The following is a 24941-nucleotide window of genomic DNA, read 5'->3' on the forward strand; positions in this document are numbered from 1 at the left end:
AAAATCTGAGACACTACATTTGCCATGCACAAACCAGACAGGTAGGTCCATTCACTTACTTCTCCGATTACCAATGATAGATGAGACATCTACATCTTAAATATTGGTCACAAGGATTAAACTGTCGGTGTTATTTCCTTCTAGGAGATAGTCCATGAAAACTATGAGAAGTCTAGTGTTCCCTTGATGGTGGTCTATTTTAATGACTGTATAAAGCAAAAGGTTAGAGGCACAACTTTTGCTTCAGTGCATTTTCTCAAACACAACCATGTGTTGCAAGCTGTACAGTAATTCAGAACAGGTTCTTTATTGGGAACATACAAATTCCATACAGATTTCATATAAATTACAAAAAAAAAATCATCTTCCCAGAAATACCTCACTTAATTGAATGTGCAGTCTCTGTGAAGCAAATGAAGTCTCTCCAATTAGTCTGCAATTTTAAAGCAGATCATAAAAATAATCCAAGCCTTGTCCCAGCTCCCAGATGGCTATTCCAGTCCCCAGTTCCTTTGCAAGTTCTAAGCGCAATTGGATGGACTACGAAAAGGATAGAGAAAATAATCAGTTTTTGCTGAATACAAACATTAGGAACTGCATGCAGCCCTCTCTTTTTAGCACTAGATACAATGCATAACAAATTTTTTTGTTTAATTATTTATTTCTTAGGCCCAGATGCCTGGAGACTATAGTTTCAAGTATTCACTGGTCAATAAGTGCAGAGTCAGTTTAGTCCTACCAGTTAGGGCATTTTTTAATGCATCAGCCTAGTATATGCTGACTAACTGGACATACAGAACAGCCTTGAAGTAAACAATATTCTGAACTATGCACTGAAGTATTTTTATTTGGGCTATCACTTACACAGTGTACTGCAATGCACACTTCGAAAACTGTGTCACCAGGAATTTCAACTCTCCCAGAAGTCTTAAACCAATTAACACAACTTGCCACGTAGCAAATATTCTGTGTTTACAGAATGTCATCTCCAACCCAAGGCCATTCTTTTCATCTTTCAGGGCAAACTCACACAGAAAATTACATCTTAAAGGGATACTGTCAGGCTAGTATTTAAGAAAAAAATTATAACAAAAACCCAAACCAAACAAAAACAACAACAACAACAAAAGATTCCTTATCTATGTTATAACCACAATTTTACATTATTACAAATGAAAGAATTTTAGCAATTTTATGTTTGGTATTTCTCTCAGCCTGGACAAATCAAGATAGTATTTTTCTAGTCCACTTTCAGATTCTCTTGCACTAGTGCAATGCTGCAAAGTTTGAACTGCAAACACTACAGGAAAGTGTTTAAAACTTGTTCTCATTGGAATTGGAAAAATCAGGAATATATCAGTTTGTCTTGGGGTTTGTGGCTGTTTTTTACAAAATCTGAATGAGTCAAAATTTGAGCGGACAAGATACCTATCACTACCCAATTAAGATGAAGATGAAGAAACTGGGTTGTGAGGGGGGAAGCTAAAAGACAATTTGGTGTCACTAGCCGATTTAACTGCTTTTATATGAGTGATTTTTCAGCTTTGCTTCAGTGTAGAAATCTCTCTAAACCTTTCATTACAGCCTGTTAAAAATGGAAGGAAAATTCTATTTACACATGTATAAATACACCAATTGCCACAGTACAGCATCTACTATTCAAAGATGAAAGAATACTCGAAAGAATTCTCCAAAATAATTAGAGGAATTATGTTCAAAACCCAGATGGAGTCTACCAATAGTGCGATAAAAGCATTCTGCAAGACCCAGGAAAATGTAGCAGGACAACTTCCACTGCAATCTGTCTTTGCTAAGGTGCAGCTACCCTGGGGTTTACAGCACTTCCCCCCGTGGCTCCACCAGTACTAGCAAGGAAGAATTTAACACAGTGATAAACACTTTCACATCCTGTCTACATTAGGGCCAATGGTGGGAAACGTGCTCATGAGGCTGAAAGGAATATTCCTCTCCCACTTACATAATGCGGGCTTCTGATGCATTCATAATGGTTGAGTCACTTACAATTTGGCACTCTCTTTTCTAAGCTTAATATACTTCCATTATAAGCTCATTTTCCATTCCACTTGATTCTTCAAGTCCTGTCTCTAAGGTTTGTCCACATATAGACTTAATGCACAGCAAGCTGGGGTGTAAATCTATAGCGCACTAGTCTGCCACGTGCACTAACTGGTGGTGTGTGGAGCCTGATACTGTGCACTAAAAGCTCCCTAGTACACTTTGAGCTACATTTCTCTCAGTTTAAAATAGCAGTAGAGGACAAAGCACTTCGGGGAACTTTTAGTTCGTACAAGCAGGGTCCACAATAGTGACTCAGTGTGCAGCAGGCTAGCAGACTGTAGATTTACACTCAGCTAGCTGGGGACTAACTCTCCACATGGAGAAGCCCTAAGTTGATGTGGGAGAATCTAGTGACAGAGTGGCCTCTTGTACAAAAACGAAGGAGGCAAAGCAGTACCCACCATCTTCCCTCTTTTTCTCTTATCCCCTTCTCATCAGAAGAAGGGACATAGACATACCTTTAATGTTGGGTAGAAGACAACATGCTTCCCTCCTTTACTTCTGCAAAGCACAAGAAGAAAATAGTCACTCACCTTTTTGACACTGGGGTGGGTAGATTTTATGAGGTTTTTCAGCTGACAGAGGTTAAAGTTAGTTGTTTTTTTTGCTTTTTTCTCCAGAAAAGATTTGAGAAACCTGAGTTTTTATTGTGAATTCTATTGGTGCTAAAAATGAGAGAACACAGTACTATTGGCACCCAAGAGTTAATATGAAAATAGAAAGTCAGTCCGAGGAAGGGAGCTTTGTATAATGATTTGCAGAAGTAACCTTTGATTCTTTGCATGTTACACAAACCATCTTCAGGATATGTGCACTGTTTAAAGATTTATGATGTAATACAGTATTTCAGTGTCTTTCCATGTAGGTTGGTCTCTTCTTAGGTTATGTCTACACGACAGCTGGGATCAATGCTCTGAGATCGAGCATTGTCGAATTAGAGAGTCTAGTGAAGACCTGCCAAATTGACAGCAGATCGCTCTCCAGTCGACCCCTGTACTCTACCCCCAACGAGAAGAGTAAGGTAAGTCGATGGGAGAATTTCTCCCATCAACCCACGTGGTGTAGACCCCGTGATAACTCGAACTAAGGTACGTCAACTCCAGCTACGTTATTGACGTAGCTGGAGTTGCGTAGCGTAGGTCAACTTACCGTGGTAGTGAAGACATAGCCTTAGCAACTGAAGACATGCAATATATTCCCAGGTGACATACTTCACTAGTGAAGCATATTTTCTGCTCTGGATCATATTAACATTCACCCTAGCTAAACCTCTGTAAAGTGGAAGTGGGGATGGGAAGATGCTAATTCTTTCTTGTAGCTTGGCTAAACCAGTGCAGACAGGATGATCCTCACAGTTGTCAATCAGGCAGCTGGCAGCAAGTCAGGAAGAGAAGGATTTTCAGGCCCACTGTACTCTCTGATTGATTCTCACTTCCAAAAGGCTCACAGATAAGAACGTTCAAAGAACAGATTCCAAAGTTAGGTTATGTAGTGTTGACTATATTCCCCTTGACCCAAGTTTGATTTGCCAGGGGCTGCCCTGGCAGGGTAACTGTACTGAGTTAAATAATGCGATTGAGCCAACCATTCAAGTACAGGATCTCAGATTTGCCTTTTGAGAGCAAGTCTCCATCTTCAGGTGCCAAAACTACTGCAAAAGAAAGGACTTCTATACAAACATTTAGTTAGAGGCATGCTGGGGTTTATTATATCCCATGCTAGTCTGCTGCAGACTAACCTCAAAGCACATTAATGACCTGTTACTACCCTTCAACAGGGTCCACACAGAGCAGATTCACACCCCAGCATCCACAAGCTAGTTTTCATGGAGACAAACCCTCAGTCTTCAGTTGGACTTTGCACGCAGAAGTTGTAAACACAGATCATTGTTTACGGATTTTTTACGCAATATAAAGAAAAATGTAACTGTTTGACATACACAAAGTAATTTCAAAACAGCATACCAAAGAGTTCAAAATGAGAGATGATAGATCAGAGGCCTTCTCTTACAGAGTTACAGAAAAAATACAAAAACTAGTCATTTAACTATTAAATATTGTTAAACCTCCTGCATGGTGTCCTTTTCAGAGAAAGTATAACCAACAAATGCAGAAGATTATGTATATATCTATTTGAGCAACACAAATCCACATCTATATATTATTAATTTATCTTATATCAAAATTCCTCAAGAGGGAACAATTTTGTAAGCTTCTTTAAATAAGGTAAAAAAACAAAAAAACTTTACACTCCAGTATGGCTGCACAGTTGCAGAAAGGCTGGCACAGGGCAAGGATGATAGTGGGGAAGAGGTGCTGAAGAATGGATTAAGTTCTGGTAAGGGGTGTATGTAGTCAGAAACCAAGCAAGGAAATACACAAGGAAGGCTACTGAGCCAGGGAAGCAATACCTGAGAGCTGAATTAGCTGATGAATCGCAACAATTCTGTCAGCTTCTCCTTGAGCAGCTGATTTGAGTTATGAAAATATGGGGAATAATTCCTCACAGTTATATGCAAATTTGAAAAGTATCCTAAGTCTAAAAATGTGAGAGAAGTTTGTGACAACCCTGGTGATTTAGCTTAAAAAAAAAAGAAAAAAAAGTCAAACTGACAGGGCCACATTTAAAAAAAGGGAACGTTTTAAAAAATGTTTCGCCCAAGAAGTTTCATGGGGAAAAAAAAAAATCAATTGTTCACTGAAGAATGAAGATGCTTTTTTAATGCGAGGACAGTGCATCACAAAATTTGCTTCATTCATTTATTTGGATTAGTGCATCTTATATAAATTATACTATATTAGAAAATATACTGATAGAATTTTGTAGTAGTAATGACATTTTGGTTATATCATCTTTGCCAAAAAGAGAGGATACACATGCAACTGATGGTCTATTACAAGGTTAACAAATTGGGGTTTAGCAAGATTTTTCTATTATTCCTTTTATCTGCTTAAAATGGTTTTCTTCTACTATCAAGCACTTATTTATTCCTTTATTATGACAAAGGACAAATATTTGTCCAAATAGCCTTATTTGTCCTCTACAACTTTTGTTATTTTGTATACCTCTTGATGCTCTTTTTAAGGCAGTTGTCTTGGTCTTTTTAGTTTCTCCAAATCCCTTTATGGCTCCTCATTTTTATTGCTCTTCACTGGGCCCAGTCTATTTCTGAGTCTGCTGTTCGACAGATCTTAACACTAAGGCTGAGTCTTCCAGGCTCTGTTATTCCTAAAGGTGTTGCTTGCATATAGATATAGATATATATCTATATAGATATAGATATATATTTGTTTGTCAGACTTATGGCAAACCACCTACCAGCTCAGAGGTTGCATCTCAGACTTTTGGTCTGACTGAGGCTTGACAGATAACTTAGGTAGGGATGCTCTGTATAACCAAAATACTTCTGAAGATCTGATCCACCAGACTTAAGTGCTAAAGTTTGTTTTAGCTACGTCTGTTACTTGATTCACCCTTCCCTGCCTTATCTCTCTCCCCGAAACACTCTTTTATGTTCCTATTCATGGCTGACATAGCTGACAAACTGCAGACTCTCAGCATGCTGAATTCAGTCACATATTATAGAAGTAGTAATGCAGTGTTTATGGGACCCAGGCCCAAGAATATTCACAGAGCAGTAAGTAAATGACTGCCACTCACTTTTTGTATTCCAAAGAGTGTTCAGCTATTTGTTCATCCCAAACAATTTTCGGTTTGTTTTCCTTCAGGGTTTCAATGTACCTATAAATTAAAATCACAGGTATAAAATTAGTTTTATAATTATTCTAGAGAAAAGTTTAAACCATTAAAAGAATGTTAAAGCTACTTATCCATCCACGTGGCATATGTATAGAGCAGGCTGAATATTTATTAATAGTTTACTCAACAACATCCTTCGTCAACCATCTAATATATCCTTTCCAAACCAGTTTTTTTTCTAGCCCATTCAACCAGCTAAATAGATAGCCAAATATGCCATTTTTTAAAGCAACTGTTGAATTTACTCATATATGTATTTTCATTATTCAACTATTATAGCATACCCACTCTGGTACTTGAGCACATTTGAGGTCTGTTTCTAGGACACTGACACCAGGGATTTGAACCAAATTCTCCCCAGCTAGCAGTACATAATGTTTACCTATAGGCCCCTACATCAGCAAAAAGATCAATCATTTAAGACTGCTACACCCTGCAGAAAGCCCATTTCCTAAAAGTGTAAGCTAGTTCTTTTCAAAATGAGCTGCTTGTATATGTACTGTGCTTCCTGTCAGCACAGAGTGCCATGGAAGACATTTTTCAAGTTTTGTTTTGTTCGATTCACTTGTTTGGGTACCATCCTTCAGAGAAATGACACACTTGCCATCTGTCACTGTTGGTGTCCTTCCAAGACAGGCAGAACCGAATCATGTCAAAATCTGAATGTGGAGTCCAAATCAAACCTGCTTCTTCAGGAAGGATTTATTTTATTCAAAAAGGCAGGATGGTCCGGCAGTTTGGGGGTTAACCTAGCACTTGGGAAACCCACATTAAACTCTCTACTCAGCCACAGACTTCCTTCCTATGTGACCTTGGGCAAGTCACTCAGTCTCTCTGTGTCTCAGCTCCCCATCTGTAAAATGGGGATATAGAATTCCCTATCTCACAAGGATGTTGTTAGGTCAATACGTTAAAGACTGTGAGACATTCAGATACTATGGTCATGGGACCTATATAATTATAATAGATATACATTTTCCTCTTGTATATCCTCCTGACTCTTTTCAGCATGAATCTTCTTTGCCCGGAAGGCAGAACGTAACTTTTTATATATATTTTCTGACTGGACACTGGAGTTGTTATTGACTGATAGTTCATCCCATTTCCAAGAGGCACTGCCTTCTTTCTACAGACAATCACAGATTTGAAATCAAATCCCTGCTTGCCAGTGCATCACCTTACAGTGGTCCCTGCAGATTAACCGAGTAGGCAACAAGAGAGCAGAAAGGTGATGTTAATAAAGACTACTCTTATCCTGAATTTCTATTTCTGCAAGGTTGATTAAAACCATCTCTTCCATAACATAGGACTCATTATAGCAGAAATTTCTCTGCTTTGAACAACATTTACAGGGAAAAAATAGACTTTAAATCTTTTTATTTTTAAATACAAAGTTTCCATCACCCAAGTTCAAGATGGCATAACTGATTTCCATCAACCATTATCCTGACCTGTTAGTCCTGAAATCCCATCAAACTATACATTTAAAAGAAGAAAATGATTCTTATTTCTGAGCTTGATAAAGATTTATTTCTCCCCTTTCTTCAAATATTATTCCAAATGCAATTACAGGATTCACTATCACACAGAATATTTCCATCTCTCTGCTGTGGTTTTCTGCTCAATTGTGCGTTAGTACATCGCCGGTCTATGATTCAAATGGCATTTTTACAAGAGAAGGGAATTTAGTTTTGTCTGGTGCATTTCATGTTGAAGCGATCTCAAAGTGCTCCACAACATGACTTAGAGTGTGCTAGTTCAGGAACTGTCAGCAAACATACTGTAGTAGCTATTGTAAGGTCAGCAAGGGCTGATTTATACGGTAGTCTTGAACATTTAGTTTTTCACTGACAGGTAACATAGGACTAAGATCCTTGTTCTTTTTTTGAAAAGTGCCATAGAATCTTGAACTTCCATTTGGATGATCATTAAACATGGGCATCAGAGAGCCAATTTTTCATATTTAAATTCCAGGACAGCACTTAGCACCTTGCCCCATTCCAGAACTGTGGCGTTAATAGTTATAACAGCACAAGTTCTGGCTTAGGACTTGGACCCATGAGGATAAGGCCCAGAGACAAGTGCTACCATCTAAGCCACGCTGATCCACATGGGTCTTCTTTTGTACATGCGAAGCTAGAATAACAAATTCTAATTTCTTTGCTAAAAATTCCAACAGCATTAAAGAGAGTGGTAAACACGCATGATTTTTTAAAACCAGAAATGTAACATATAGCAATCTTCGCAGCCGTGTGTGTGTGTGTGTGTATTAGGGCTGTCAATTAATCACAGTTAACTCACTTGATTAACTAAAAAAATTAATCGCAATTCATCGCCATTTTAATCACACTGTTAAACAATATAATACCAATTGAAATTTATTAAATATTTTGAATGTTTTTTTACATTTTCATATACATTGTATTGTGTGTTGTAATTGAAATCAAAGTGTACATTGTTTTTTATTACAAATATTTGCACAGTAAAAATGATAAACAAAGGAAATAGTATTTTTCAATTCACCTCATACAAGTCCTGTAGTGCATTCTCTGTATCGTGAAAGTGCAACTTACAAATGTAGAATTTTTTTGTTACATAACTGCACTCAAACACAAAACAATGTAAAACTTCAATGCTTACAAGTCCACTCAGTCCTACTTCTTATTCAGCCAATCGCTAAGACAAACAAGTTTGTTTACATTTACAGGAAATAATGCTGCCCTCTTCTTATTTACAATGTCACCAGAAAGTGAGAACAGGCATTTGTATGGCACTTTCGTAGCCAGCATTGCAAGGTATTTACGTGACAGATATGCTAAACATTCGTGTGCCCCTTCATGCTTCGGCCACCATTCCAGAGGACATGCTTCCATGTTGATGACGCTAGTGAAAAAAATAATGTGTTAATTAAATTTGTGACTGAACTCCTTGGGGAGAATTGTATTTCCCCTGCTTTGTTTTACTTGCATTCTGCCACATATTTCATGTTATAGCAGATTTGGATGATGACCCAGCATGTTGTTCATTTTGAGAACACTTTCACGGCAGATTTCACAAAACGCAAAGAAGGTACCAATGTGAGATTTCTAAAGATAGCTACAGCACTCGACCCAAGGTTTAAGAATCTGAAACACCTCCCAAAATCTGAGAGGGACAAGGTGTGGAGTATGCTTTCAGAAATCTTAAAAGAGCAACACTCTGACGCGGAAACTACAGAACCCAAACCACCAAAAAAGAAAATCAACCTTCTGTTGGCGACATCTGACTCAGATAATGAAAATGAACATGTCAGTCCACACTGCTTTGGACTGTTATCGAGCAGAACCAGTAATCAGCATGGACGTATGTCCCCTGGAATGGTGGTTGAAGCATCAAGGAACATACCAATCTTTAGCTCATCTGGCACATAAATATCTTGCGACGCCAGCTAAAACAGTGCCATGCGAATGCCTGTTCTCACGTTCAGGTGACATTGTAAATAAGAAGCGGGCAGCATTATCTCCTGCAAATGTAAACAAACTTGTTTGTCTGAGCGATTGGCTGAACAAGATGTAGGACTAGATGGACTTGCAGGCTCTAAAATTTTCCATTGTTTTATTTTTGAATGCAGGTTTTTTTGTACATAATTCTACATTTGTAAGTTCAACTTTCATGATAAAGAGATTGCAGTGCAGTACTTGCATGAGGTGAACTGAAAAATACTATTTTTTTTTACAGTGCAAATATTTGTAATCAAAAACATATATAAAGTGAGCACTGTACACTTTGTATTCTGTGTTGTAATTGAAATCAATATATTTGAAAATGTAGAGAACATCCAAAATATTTAAATAAATGGCATTCGATTATTGTTTAACAGTATGATTAATCACAATTAATTTTTTTAATTGCTTGACAGCTCTAGTGTGTATCTATATACGCTATATGGTTAGCTATATAAGCCAAATGAGACATACAACCCTTTTTTTTTTTTTTAAACACAGTTGCTCATTAATGTGCTGCATTTACCACATACAGTGCAGACCTGCACTGAACATAATACTCCTGGGCTTCTCTGGGATGCTTATCGCCACAGTATGCAAGACCTTCAGAAAAAGTAATGAATTTATCTTCACAACAACAGTAAGGTAAGTGGTATTATTCCCATTTTAGAAACAGGTCACAAAGATTAAGGCCAAAATTGTCAAAACTGTCCACTAGTTGTGGGTGCCCAACTTGAGAAACACAGGACCTGATTTTTCACAGTATTTATCAAGTACAATAGAAATGCTATGTTCAAAGTACAGCTATGACTACCTTCAGTTGCAGTTGAGAGTGCTCAGCACTTCCACAAGTCAGACTTCAGATGTCTCAAACTGGCCATCCAGAAAATGAGATCATCTATGAAAAGTTTGGTTTAAAGGACTTGCGCCGCACCAGATAGAAACTCTGACATACAGACGGATATAATCCAATTCTCCAAGACAGATTTCAACTGCCCTAACCCAGATACCATCCCCTCTCTTCCTGCAGCCCCCTGCCTCATCTGCTACTCCACTTGTGCAACAAATGAGGCAGAGCTTTTTGGGGAGGAAAGGTTGTTTATATATATATATATATATATATATATATATATATATATATATAAAGAGACTACAGCTTCACTCACTATGCAAACCTGATTCATCCCCAGAGCCCAGTCCATCCTGTATACTGAATGGGGCATGGGTCCTGGAAAAAAAAATTTGTGATCTGAAATTAAAGACTATCATGATTCACACACACGGGTCACAGTTTTTTAGTATATGGTTTTCAAAGTTAAAAAAACTGAAAAAATTAAATTCCATGATATGGAATCAAACTGACCCCATATGGGTCAGCAGCAGAGTTGGAACCCTCAGATCCACAGCATATACCTATCTACCACTTGAGCTAACTGAATAACTGGTAGAGGACAACAGCCTACTATTGCTACCTAGAACTGCCACTAGAAGGAGGATGAGAAAATTTGCCAATAGGTTTCTCGACTGTTTTCTAGCCAGCAGCAGAATCCTGGATTCTGTTCCAGGTTCTCGGAGGGGAGTGTTCTCTAGTGGGTAGAAACATTTCTGCCCATCCCTTAGCATGTCTCTCCCTGCAGCCTTCTATCCTTGTCCCACCTGTTCCTTTCCCCACTCTCACCTCTGGCCTGACGTCTCTCTGTTCCTATCCCCCCAACATGCTCCCCTTTTGCTATTCCCTCTCTAACCTGCTTGAGTTACAGTGCCTGGCACCAGAGCAGCCCCTGGAAACCATAGGAAAATTACAAAGTCCCATTCAGCTGCTGCAATCCTGATCTGAAGTACGCTCAGTGCAGACTGAGCAGCCAGAACTTGGAGGGCAACCTCTAACAAAGCTCTACTGAACATGTGCAAATGAAAAATGTGGGTGGATTTTCATGGAGACAGCAAAAGACATCTGACCCCTTCATGAGCACCTTGCAAATTTCAAGTGCCTGCTCCAAAGCATGGAGCTGCCAGAGTGCCTTCCCAGCTGTAAATTTAACCTTAGCAAAACAGTGCATTTTCCCCCAAGCCTCGTTCTCTGAAATGAACTGTTAAAAGATCAGCGTACGGCAGGCCCTGGAATGGAAAATTTCAGCCTGAGCAATTAAAAGCTTTATGAAGTTACAAACTACTCAAAACACGTTCATATAATGGAATGTTGGGCAGCTTTGAAGACAAGTGTCGCTGCCAGCTGCACCTATAATATGAGAGACTCAAAATGCACAGTGAACGATCTATAAATTACGGTCAGGCACAGATGCCAAAAAAGAGGTGGTCACACAGAGCAGTTGCAGACACAATCCATTATTCTTACATACCGTTGACACTGCTTGGTTACAGAGCCTTATGGCAGGGTTGTGTTGAAATATTGTTCCCTCAGCATTGCTTTCTATGGAATAAATGAGAAGCCAAAGGCTTCATGATCGAGCACTTTCAAGTCAGTCCTGTCAAAGCTGTGGACCTATGAACAATACCAATATGGCTAGGCCCACACATAGTGTTCTTTGCAGCACATTCAGCTATCAAATACAGGGTCCAAGGGAAAGATTCCCAGGATTTATGGCAGTAGCTGTGCACTTCTTACTGGTGTGTGAAAAATAGCATGGCACTGGAATACCTTAGGAGAAAAAAAACTGGTGATCTATATCTCCCAAAAGAAGATATTTATCTTTAAGCATAACATTTTTAGTCTGGAATACAAATATATTTAAAAAAATTCTAGTACCATATTTTTTGATAAAGAACATACATATAGGGGAAAATATATAGTTTCATTTAATTTTGAAACCAGAGTTTTTTTATTTGATATATCTATTTGTTTGTTTATTTTTGTAATGTTTCTAGTTCTTAGGGGCTTTTAGAAATGTTTCCCAAGTGACTAAGCACGTAAAGGCTCCCAAATGCCTACGTCACTTCTTAATAAAGTCACTCCCCAGTTTTTCATTTTCTTCTGCTTAATCTTTAGAGAAAGAGAAATGAACACTGAACTTATTTCCCATGTCTCTCCTCTCTTCTCCTTTGAGTCCTCTTCTGAAGCCTTTGTGCACTGGGAATTACGGATGCATCAGGAGGTCAAACAAAACCAGACCCTTTGTCATCTTTTTAGTCAATACAAGTACTTGACTGATAAACACTTATCCTCCACCCCAGTTATAGAAATGGACAGTCCTGAAGACTATCCCCTTTTCTACTGCTCCAGCAAAGAATGCTGTGCTGAGGCAGGCTCTGTGCAACACCAAAGTGATCTGGAAAAAAGTATGTAAAATCTACATGAAGCTATTAAAAAGAAAAAGTGCAGCAGTAGCAGCAACTATGTGCCTAATTACAAAAGTAATCAGACAAGCAAGTAAGAAAAACAAATTACAGGCTCATCCCCTGCTAAATCTGAAATATGCACAGACGCATTAAGAGTATCCACATGTCGCATTTTATTTTGAACTGGCTGAAGCTATACCAAGCCCCTCCTATGGTTATAAAACCTCTACATATCAGCAATTATATACATATGCCTCTCAACATGCCAGACAACTGTACCTATGTATGGTTCAACTTGTAGAAGACAAGTTTTAGATTGCAATAATCCACACAAACTGTACTGCCTCTTCATGCCACATAATTAAGACACAGTTTGTTCTTTAAATTGAAAAGTCTAGATATTGGATGACAAATAAAACGTACAAAATACCTTCCAAAGAATGTTCAGTTCAATGCACAGGACAACGCACGTACAGGACAACACTGGTTATTTTGGAACTATCAGATGATGTATACTTGGATCACTCCAGAGAAAAGTGCAACATATGGGAGGCAAAAGCATACCCATAACAAAAGACCTCTTTCAGTGAGGGTATTATACCATGGGCTGGTAATACGTAGGATTGCTAGGGATCCGGTTTTCAACTGCAACACCCAGTCGAAAACGGATCCTGGCGGCTCCGATCAAAAGTCCGGTTGGTGATGCAGCGGGGCTAAGGCAGGCTCCCTGTCTCTGCACTGCTCCCGGCAGCACCCGGCATGTCCTTGCAGCCCCTAGGCAGAGGGACAATAAGAGAAGGTCTTCTGCGTGTTGCCCCTGCCCCCAGTGCCGGCTCCACAGCTCCCACTGGTTGGGAACTGCAATCAATGGGAGCTGCAGGGGCAGTGCTTGCAAGCATGGGCAGCATGTAGAGCTCCCTAGCCCCTTCGCTGAGGGGCCACAGGGACATGCCGGGCACTTCTGGGAGCAGAGTGAAGCCAGGACAGCCAGGGAGCCTGCCTTAGCCCTGCTGCATCGTTGACTGGGAGCTGCCTGAAGTAAGCGCTGCCTGGCCGGAGCCTGCACCCCAATCTCCCTCCCCCAGGTCGGAACTCCCTCCCGCACCCTAACTCCCTCCCAGAGCGTACACCCCAACACCCTGCCCCAGCCCTGAGCCCCCTCCCACATTCCAAATCTCTGCCCCAGCCCTGCACCTCCTCATGCACTAACTCCCTCCCAGAGTCTGCACTCCTGTCACAAAGCCTCCTCCTGGAGCCTGCAGCCCGTACCCCCTCCCACACCCAAGCCCCAGCCCTGAGCCCCCTCCTGCACCACAAACCCCTCATCCCCAGCCCCACCCATAGCCCACACCCTCTCCCACATCCCAATCCTCTAACCCAGCCCTGAGCCCGCTCTCACACTCCAAACCCCTCGGCCCCAGCCCAGAGCGCCCTCCTGCACCCCAAAGCCCTCATCCTGGGCCGCACCCCAGAGCCCTCACCCTTCACATACTCCAACCCCCTGCCACAGCCCAGAACCCCCTTCTGTAGCCTGAACCCCTCATTTTTGACTCCACCCCAGAGCCTGAATCTCCAGCTGGAGCCCTCACCCCTCCCACACCCCAACCCCCTGTCCCAGCCCAGTGAAAGTGAGTGAGGGCAGGGGAGAGCGAGCGAGGATGGGGGGGGGGATAGAATGAGTGGGGGACAGGACCACTGAAAAGGAGTGGGGCAGGGCAGTGGTGCTCGGTTTTGTGCAATTAGAAAGTTGGCAACCCTAGTAATACATTCTATTTAATGTTGAATTTCAATGTCAACTATAACTTCCTCCTTTTTTAATTGCACATAACTTTCTCAAACCAATCCCTTTCTTGGGGGGGAATTTCAATGCTTGATCTCAGGATGGGGATGTTTTTTGTTGATTTATTTTTTAAAACAAGATTGAGCAAAATAGATTCTACTGTGGAGAAAAAGGATACAGCCTTCCTAAAGCGTGTGTTGTAGCACAAGATGATGGGATGAGCTATACAAAGAAAGAAAGGTAGAGGCTAGAAGGGATAATGGCAAATGTTTGATGGCTGCACCACATTTGTGAAATTGTTGTCAAAGATGAGTCTTGCCCCCGAATGTTCCGTTTTACAATCACCACTAAAATGACTGGCACTTCACAAACAAAGTGAAGAAGTGTGCCCAACAGTATAAAGAACTGAAACTGCAGAGATCAAACAAAATATGGGGAACAACCTGAAGAAACTGCTCCCTACTCGGCAATCGAGTCCTACACTCAATGGAATCTTTCACTTAACACACCCATGATAGCCCCTCTATAGCTCTGAATGCAAATGCATGTAACCAGTTTCTTTCTTGCAATCACGTACTTTTCAACTTTTGGTTTATGAGTACAAGTACCTGCAAAGGAGAAATTTCTACTCTGCAGATGCAGTAGCAAGCTACAGTCAAGCACTTTGCCCTGCTCTGTTCCAGTTTGTGAAGGAAGGTCTTTATAAAAGCAAACAAAACAAAAACAGGTTTAAAGTAGTGAGGTAACTACACTTAGCTCAGTCTCAGAAGGTACAAAGATCCTCAAGAAATTTTGGAAGAAAATGTCTGCAAAATTACTGAATATATTCATAGCTATTAAACTCAGCTTTGAGACACTGAGCACTGTTGATTAGCAACCTCTTCAACTGTAACATTTGAAAATAAAATACGAAAGTGAATTGGTTAAAATAAAGAAAAACTATACAAAGAATGTTAAGTCTCCCTCACCAGACCCTCCAAAATGTAACCGGCTTGTAAAATTGCAAGTACAGAAGGGTTGTAATTTATCTTTATCACATTTTACATATTAGTCTTTAAAGATAGTATTTCAGAGCATCCCTCAAATCAACCAAGAGCCCTGCTTTTTGAAATCATAATAATAAACATTTAGATGATTTTTTTAACGCAGAAATCCAGTGCAGCTGTGATTGTTAGATGCATTCCCCCTCCAGTTTCTCAGCATAAAGCTTCCTATACTCAAATATGTCACTATTAGGATGCCAAACTATAAATTACTAACTTTTAAAGGAGGCAGAGTTGTATCCCACTGTACCACTTTCTTATGCATTGTAGAATCTAGCATTTATTTCCTCAGCTTTTTAAAGCTGGATATAAAACAGACAGAACGTCCAATAAAAGGATGACAAGCACAGAGTGTCTTGGGAAAGAAATGGCACAATAATAAAACTGCAAATGAAACATCAAATCAACTTTTACTCCAAAGATTGCGGGGCCAGATTCTGCAGCCCTTATTTAGCTTGCATAGTACCTTACTCAAAGAATATTCCTATTAAAATCAACGGGATTACTAGTGAGGTAAGACAATATGCAACCTGAATAGGACTTGCAGAATCTAGCCCTATTCATACACAACAGTTGGTACATGGGGTACATACACAACACTTATTTCAGAGGCACACTTTTCATTTCTGTGTATGGCTGGTGAAGGATTCACAAAGTGGTCTGAAAACAATCTATATAAAGCAGCCTCTTCCTATATTAATCTTCTCTCTGTTGTTGTATGCTTCTTTATTAGGTCAGTTTTTAAACAGGCAATTATAGCATTTTGAAGATTTCCAACAGGGTGGCTTCACTGTTAGTGTGTGTTTGTTTTAGTGGCTTTATAAAATCATCTCATTGATTTTCCCACAATGCTTCACCACTGTCTTGATGGATAAGGCTTGTTAACACAGCCCTACTTACTGTCAACCTGTCTCTCTGCTCTAGAGATGAAGGTATTGCATGTTTTACTCGTAGCCATGTTGCAGTAGCTGAATAACTCACCAGTCCACTAGCAGGGGTACCAAACAACATTCCTTCCTATGACTCTGCACTTAAAAAGCACCTTGTTTAGAGTTCTAAATATACTTTAGAAGCATAAATATTTTAAGGCACACAACTCCAAGGAATCAGGCTGGTATCCCATTTTGTAGAACGTTACAGAGATAGGGGCCGAAGTCAAGATTTTCCAAAGGGCAGTTTGATTTTGGGTGCTCCTTGAGAAGTTTCAGGATAGAGACCCAAAATGGAAGTCCCAAAGTTAGTGGACACTTTAAAATTTGGGCCTGTGACTTGCCCGGTTCTTGATGGGAGTTTGGGTGCAGGAGGCAGCTCAGGGCTGGGACAGGGGGTTGGGGTGTAGGAGGCAGTGCAGGGTGTAGGCTCCGGCCGGGAGGCACTTACCTCGAGCGGCTCCTGGTCGGCATCACAGCAGGGCTAAGGCAGGATCCCTGCCTGCCCTGGCTCCATGCTGTTCTGCTCCCTGAGGTGGCCGGCATGTCCAACCCCTAGGCAGAGGGGCCAGGCCACTCTGTGCTGTGCACACTGCCCGTGCCCATGGGTGCCGTCCCCACAGCTCCCATTGGCCGTGGTACCTGACCAGTGGGAGCGGCGGAGCCGGCACTGGGGCAGCACACAGAGATTCCCTGAATGCCCCTCACCTAGGGGCTGCAGGGGCACATTGGCATGCCAGTGCTTGCGGCTCCAGCCCCAGGAGGGGGGTGGGGGGTGGGTGCCGAGGCTCGGGGACTGGTGTCGCATCCGGCTGCATCCGGCCCGCTGGCCCCCCTTAGCCTGAGGGCTGCAACCCCTAAAGCCCCTGCATTAATCCGGCCCAGCGCACATGAAATTCTGATATTTTGACATTTGTATTCACCCCAGATCTAAACAACAAGCAGAAATACCAAAATTTTCACAGAACAGTACGATGCGAAAAATTCCGATATGGAAGTGTTGAAATGAAATATGTTGGAACAATGATACAACATTCAAACAAATCAAAATGTTTAGCTTTGGCTTGGTTATACACTGAACTGCACTGGCCTCATGCCTCCGGTCTCCTACGTAGACCAGGCCCAAGGGCCAGATTAAATATCCCATAATGCACCACGTACATGGGACTCTCATGATGCCCTGGGGAAGTTTAGCCGGGGGGGGGGGTTGGTCACAGTACATCATGGGAGATTTAGTTTAGCTAGGGAACCCGGTCCATAAAAAAGAAAGGGGGCATGAGGCACCAGGAGTACAACTTCCATGAAGCACGAAAACAGCTCACGCAGATGCAGTTCCATGTCAAATGGACTGAAAACTAAATGCTACCAGTCATGTCAACAAACCAAAATGTTTAGACTTGGGTGGACATACAACGAAACTTAGTTCAGAAAAATAAAAAAAATTGGGACAAAAATCAACATGTCAATTTTGCAGAAACTACCTCTGCCCCGGAAAAAATTCTTGACAAAAAGTTCTTGACCACTCTAACTAATACCACCCAAATAGCTTTTCCTTTACAAAAGGGGGGGGGAAATGCTGCTTTTAGTCTTGAGTCAAAGAAACTGGAATCATGCACAAAGCCAGGCACAACAGAACAATGAAATGTGTCAAAATGCATATGTTTAAGATTTTTAACTAATATGACAGCTGTGTTAAAGAAAATATGAAAACCTGCTCTACAAAAATGAGATCTTTATATCTAAGCTAGGATATGTTTCCCAACCAATACAGATATGATGGATTGATACACAGGCTCACATGCCTGTTTGTTATACTTAATGGAACGCGGCTGTTAGTTCAGCAGTTCAATTTTACTTTGTGAAGATACAGATTTCAATTTGTTCATTCACTGTTTTGCATTTTTCAAGTCTTCTATCTGCAGCAACAAAATTTGAACCATGTTCTTTAGCTCCAGTGCAGATTACTTGTGACAATGGCTGTTAATTAAGGGATTTTTTGTTGTTTTTGTCATCTGCAGCATCTCCATGTAGTTTACTGGTAAGAGTTTCTGCTCTTCTAATCATAACCTAAAACTGAACTATCTTCTTCCACCTAAAACATCAGGCAATCTTTCTCCTATATTTGCTCAGTTGACCATGAATTTTTCTCTTCAGTTTATCCAATCTAACACTTGACAGGTCACTATTTGCAGTGGGTTTGGTTTTGACAGCTTGGGCTGCCTTAACAAATAAGCCATTTGCCTTTAAAAGCACAGTGTATGGTCTAGACAGCAATGTCTGCTGCAAGCAAAGAGGGCACCTTCCTGTCAGACAGCAGACAAGTTAATGCTAAGGTAATTTACTTCACCTATATAAAAATCATGATTCAAGGAACCCCACAAAACCAAGCACGCACCTGAGAACTGAGTGCAATAAACCTGCACAGTGAGTTGAGAGCACTAGTCTCTTTACCTACATTTTTAAAATGTTTACATGGATTACTGAGCCAGACTCTAGCTCCTTTGCTGACATAAAAATAATCCACAAATGGAGAATTTTTGTTTGTTTGTAATTCACTGAGCATCTAATTCTATCCGAGGTCTCCAAAATACACCTTTAATTGGTATCAAATACGCTTATACATAAAATTGTATTCTAGCATTTTGAAAAACTAAGCTACACTTCCATAGTCTCAACTGGTTATTCCAACAAAACCACTCCTTTGTAGGATACAGATCAGTTCAGAGCATTGTTTCTTGAACAGGAAAAGTGGCTGATTTCAGGGGATGAGGCAAATATATGAAGGAATTTCAATTTTTTTGCTAGATCACTTTTCCTGAGAAATAAACAAAATAAGAACTTTCTGCTGCACTCTCTCAACATTCAAGTGACGATTTTGCGCCAGTCTGGACAACACTTTGTCGACGGAAGATGCTCTCCTGCCAACAAAGCTACTACCCCTTGTTGGGGGTAGTTTTATTTTGTCGGCAGCAGAGTTCTCTCCTGCTGACAAAAGTGGGTACACTGCATACCTTACAGCAGCACGCACAGCTATGCTGCTGTAAGGTGCGCAGTGTAGACATAGCCTAAGAAAAATTTGAGAAGCCTTCATTTAAAGCAGATTGCTTTTAGCACCTCTATACTGTACTATATGTGAAAGTTAATTAGTAGTTGTCTAGCAGTTCAAATTGTAAGATGATTTTTTTTTCAGATTTATAAAATCCATCACCGAACATACTAGGCACAGATATTAACAATAATATAGAACTGAAAACAAACTTACAGCCAGAAATTTCCTGAAAAATTATCTTTGCCCCAGTTGCCAAAAATCACTGCTATCTGACATCTGCTAGACTACATGACTACCAAGAACACCAGCTATCAACCTATGTAGATACTACTGGTATGTTTCAGAGGAACAGCCGTGTTAGTCTGTATTCGCAAAAAGAAAAGGAGTTCTTGTGGCACCTTAGAGACTAACCAATTTATTTGAGCATGAGCTTTCGTGAGCTACAGCTCACTTTATACATCTGATGAAGTGAGCTGTAGCTCACGAAAGCTCATGCTCAAATAAATTGGTTAGTCTCTAAGGTGCCACAAGAACTCCTTTTCTTTTTACTGGTATGTTGGTACCCTTCCCCCCATTTGTTGAGTCACCTGTTTATATATTTTCTAAATCCTACATTCTAAGTTCTCTGGTGCATGGAATGTCTATTTCTTTGGAAAGTACCTAGTACAATGGAGTCCTATTGCACCACAATACGGATATTATTATTAAGTTCCACTCAACTTAGCTGTCTCCTTACTCTACGTACTCTTTCTCCTTCCTCTGAAAAACCCCAGGGAATAGATAGGCCTTAAAGTTTCCCCTGCAATTCAGGAGACTGACACTGACAAGTGAAGGTGGGAAATATTTCCCAGGCACCTCTTGTTTAAACCAGGGGTTGTTTGCTTGTACACCTTAGCTCTAACTGCCACAATGGCACAAGAGAGGACACAAGCCCATTCAGGCATAAGACATTCATGAGCTATGTACACTTTTTTTCTGAAGGACTATAGGAATCCTGGTAACCACATGCTTACTGATGCAACCAAAATATTACCCAGATAACAGTGGCGCAAAGCTACAAGTATTGTCATAGCTAGGAAAGAGTAGAATGTCCTTTCTTCCGTACAAAGTTCACTGACAAAAATATGATGACCTACTGAAATTAGTAAATAAATTAATTAATTAAAAAAAATGAAGTCTCTTTTGTCAAGAAAGTCCCTAACCTTCACACAAGATGTCAATTTTTAAACAGAATTTAGACTGTTTGGATAAGGCTCTAGGTTAAGAAAAAATTGTGATTATTTTTTATTCTTTTCTACCTCTTTCCTCCCCTCGCTTTCCTTGCTAGAGTCTTCTAAATCACATTCCTTTTATCTGCATCAGCCCCTCCACCCATGCAGGATGACAGAACCTGGTCAGGTCATTGAAATCCATGATTTGTTTGAAAGGAGAAGAGAAAGAGGAGAATACTGAAGTCGGGGGTCAAGCTGACACTGTCAGGAAAGCCTCATTATTTGCCCCTTTATAGGAACTTACTTCCATTATACAGATCACTGCACCTCACCACAGCTATCCTGTTGTCAGGACCAGCTCAAACTATCAAATCCATTTCTGAATCACCATGCCAGAACATAGCTCCGTGAATCAATGCAAAACCAGAACTTACTCCACAGGCAATCAAAGCACTCCCAGCTCCTACCAGCCAGAACAGCAATACCTCCACAAGCCTGAGGTCAGGACTGGCTCAAGACCAAAGTTTTCAACATGAAATATGTATTTCTTCTGGAGACTAGGAATAGAAGATCAAAGATTAAATAATTGATGTCAAATAATAAATAATAAATCTTATCTTCAAAATCAAACATTCATAATGCATAAGTTAACTCTTGTTACAAACGTCAACTAAATAGAAGAAAAGAAGCAGAGCCAAAGAAATAAAATCTGAAGATGACTAAAATTTGCTTCCAAGTTTCTTCTGTAGCAAATCTGATTGTGTACGAGGGAGATAATTTGAAATGCTTTGTTACTACATACATTGACACTGCTAACCCAGCAGGTTACACTTTTACCTGAAAGTCATAGCAGCTGGTGCATAACTGTAGCTGACTGCCCAGAACTGTCTTTTATGCAAGACATAAAGAGAGTCCTGACAAATTGTTAAAGACGTTAGATCAACTTGCAATGGGATAAATGTTTGTCCTACTGTTCCAGTTAAATTCAGATTCAAAGAATTACAGTACATTAGGAAGAAGACCTGGTCTAGTAGACTGAGTCTCAGAAAGCTCAAGTTCCATTCTCAGAGCAGCCACTGACTGTCAGTGTGGCCTCACGAATGTCACATAGTCATTCTGCTTCAGTATCCTTATTGGTATAACGAATACAGTAATACGTATCTTATCTCACAGGTTTGTTCTCAGAATCAACCAGTTAATGTACTAACCAGCTAGTTAGTAAAGTGCTTTGAAGGTAAAGTGCTAGTTTAAGAGTAAAATTTGCGGACATGCTTAAATGACTTTGGACCCTAAGAACCACTTTCAAAGTAACTTAGGCACTTAGGAGTCTAAGTCTTACTGATTTCCAATGAGACATAAGCAGTTATAAAAATTTTAGCCTGATTATTATTACGCTGGTATACTTAAAATTTACCCTATTAAAAAGCTATAATGATGAGTTAAATAAAAATTTGTTTCTCTCTAAGCCTAGATCAGATCTCAACATACGCTGTATGCAGGTATTATATAAGGAATATCTGGGGTTTCAAAACTAAACATAATTTAGATCCAACATTAAATATCTGTGGCATAAATCCAGTCATAAATTTAAAAAAGCTGGCAGTACTATGTTATTTTCATCACATCAGGTTAGTTTTTTGCCTTCAGATTCTTAAAAAAAAAACAAAACAGTACTTTTCTTCTCCCTCAAGACACGCAAAGTGGGGTTAAATTTATTAAAGTGCTATCACATCAGGCTCTTGACTTTGTCTCATACTGGATTTGAACCCTCACAGTAGAGAATTTTGGAGGTCTTAATGCAGTGTGTAGTAGACAGTTTGTGATCACAATTAGGCATTAAAAACAGGGTGGAAAAATATTCCAGATTGACCTATTTTAAGGTTCTGAATTCTTCTGAACTTCTTTTCATTTTTAAAAGCCATTGTACTTCTTGTTTCCAAACCTGAGTCAAAGGGCAGAAACTTCCTCTAGTGGCTGTGCAGTCATCATCCTTGATAACTCTTCTAGTTAATTCCTGCATTTCAATCTCTGATCTTATCTCATTTTAAAATCTTAGTCAGTTTGCCCTTTGCTATTGTTACCAGCCGGGTCTGATCTGATTGAAAATTGGTGCTGGAGTACCAGTGTATTAAACACACCTGAACTTATGCTGACTCTAACTCTCTGAAATTTAACTACACCTCAGACATATCAAACAGTATGGGTGACAAAAACGGACCTCTGTGGTATCTCACAGATGATCTCTTGGGGAAAAAGACTAATTTTCCCAAACCACTGTTGGGACCCCCCCCAGAAAAGTCTGGCAGAACTAATGAAGAGCAGCTTTGTTAATTTACAGACCACAGACATACCTATAAACCTCATGATCAACCGCATCAAAGGCATTCAACAGATTTAACAAACGAAAGACAGACAACACCTTTTCCTCATCCCCTGTTAAGACAGAAACCAGCACAAGCAATTCAGTTTCTCCCAAGCCGAGATCCTGGCCCTCACTGACCTGGATTTTAAGAGACTAAGGAGTCAAATATATGGCTAGAGTTGACATGCCACATCCCTTCTCAAGAAGGGATCTGATATAGGTCAACAGTTGACAAGACTGACAGAGTCAAATGATGATTTAAGCAAGTGCCACATAAAAGATACAAAGACAGCAGACACCATGCCTTTTCCCCCTCTCCACCAATAATGATGTACTTTTATGCTGGCCTTCATCAGTCATGTAAGGACACAGATACAACTCACAAAGCCTCTCTTAAGACCCAACAGAATTTCTAAGCAAGACAGGTCGAACACACAGACAGCTTGCATGGAGAGCTGCAGGTTCTGTTCCATTTCCAGAGTTGGAGAAGTCAATCCAGATCAAAGCCATTATCTGAAAAGTAGTTTGAAAACATAAATGAGAAACTCAACTAACTGACTGAAGGTAGCACAGATTTACAAAGCTGACAGTCACCTGGAACCTGCAGCTGCGTGAGATACTATGGGGAAGGCAAAATAACATTTCTTCTCCTCCCACACAGCCTCAGTGTAAGACTTGAAAAATTCTGTGTGATGCAAACATATTCCCTCTGGCACTTCTGTGACCAGCACTCTAGCTATTACCACTCTTGCTTCATCCATCATGAGTCCCTCTAAAATATGACCTTTGGGGGCAAAGCCAACTGAAAAGTTAGTGGAGGATAAAAAAAGTTGCTATACAATCCTGCCACACCATCAAAGTGATCTGATTGCTGAATAATCTTGCCTCAGCACCATCTGGAATCTCAGTTTCCTTCCACCTCTTGAGGGGAAGCCATTAAACAAGATCTGTCTTGCCTCTGCAACTATGGTGTGCCCTGTCCTCAAATTGCAGGAAGCAATGGCCCACCTACAACAAGGATGTAACTTTCACTTTCCCCACCTGCAATCTCATTCCAAATACTAGATATCAAGGGTGACCAACTGTGTGAGTCAAGTCAAAAGCCGTCCAAGACAATCCCATGGTCAACATGGCAACAACGAAACCCTGAAATACTTATAGTATTTCCTGCTGCATGGATACTGCTGATGTTTCACTGTATCTTACCCCAGCCAACTAGAGTTTTCATTGCTTCTGTGCTAAATAAAAGCAAGATAGAAACATTCAATTAGTTCCACTTTAACTAGTTAGGACAAATATGCTTGCAAAGGAATACTGGCTTTCAACACTTCCTTATGCCTCTCCGTACTTACTGGAAACACTCGACTCAAATAAGAATTTTAATTCCCTACACTGCATGTAACAGTAAACATTAATTAATCATGTAATCATCACTAACAAAATATTCACTTGAAGAGTCTGAGAAATGACACAATTACTAAGATCTCAGCTGTTACATTAATGTGTTATTTTAGTTCCATGGTAAATGTCACCATTGATCTCCTAGGGCTCATGCATTTAAGAAGTATTACAGGTTAGGTTCCTAAATGGAAGCATGTAGTGATGGAATTATAGTGAAGACCAAAAGAACCTGATCTTGCTACTAAATCTGGCACTGGACTGCCAAACTTTCCTGATAATCCTGATTACAACAGAGCTACCAGGTTATATATGTATGATATGTAATAGTTAGCAGGACTCATTTGTTTGTTTAAATTTGCAATTTAAAAAAAGGGAATGTCAGTCAGATGTAGATCGGAGAAACTTCTGTACCTTACACAGAAAGATCATCATACTTCATATCTCAAGCATGGAGTCACAAAGCAGAATAATGTTTCAACTAAGGATTACAAAGCAGACTAATTTTTTTTCCAATCTCACCCCATAGCTTTTAATATCACAGTTAAGAAA

At 40.1% G+C, this 24941-nt stretch overlaps 1 protein-coding gene across 4 annotated transcripts in view; it reads right to left on the reverse strand.

Moving 5' to 3' along the window:
• Positions 1-283: 283 nt before the first annotated feature.
• Positions 284-24941, reverse strand: part of CHID1 (chitinase domain containing 1) — a 251855-nt gene continuing 227197 nt past the window's right edge. For all 4 annotated transcript variants that reach the window (XM_048854719.2, XM_048854724.2, XM_048854718.2 and 1 more), the window contains 3 exons: positions 5740-5820; positions 2538-2580; positions 284-540 (listed from right to left, as the gene is read on the reverse strand). In XM_048854719.2, the coding sequence (XP_048710676.1) occupies positions 442-540; positions 2538-2580; positions 5740-5820 (223 nt within the window). In that variant the 3' untranslated portion in view covers positions 284-441. The remainder of the gene's footprint in view (positions 541-2537; positions 2581-5739; positions 5821-24941) is intronic.

The sequence above is a fragment of the Caretta caretta genome, chromosome 6, assembly GCF_965140235.1.
Source record: "Caretta caretta isolate rCarCar2 chromosome 6, rCarCar1.hap1, whole genome shotgun sequence".
In the NCBI taxonomy this organism is placed as follows: Eukaryota; Metazoa; Chordata; order Testudines; family Cheloniidae; genus Caretta; species Caretta caretta.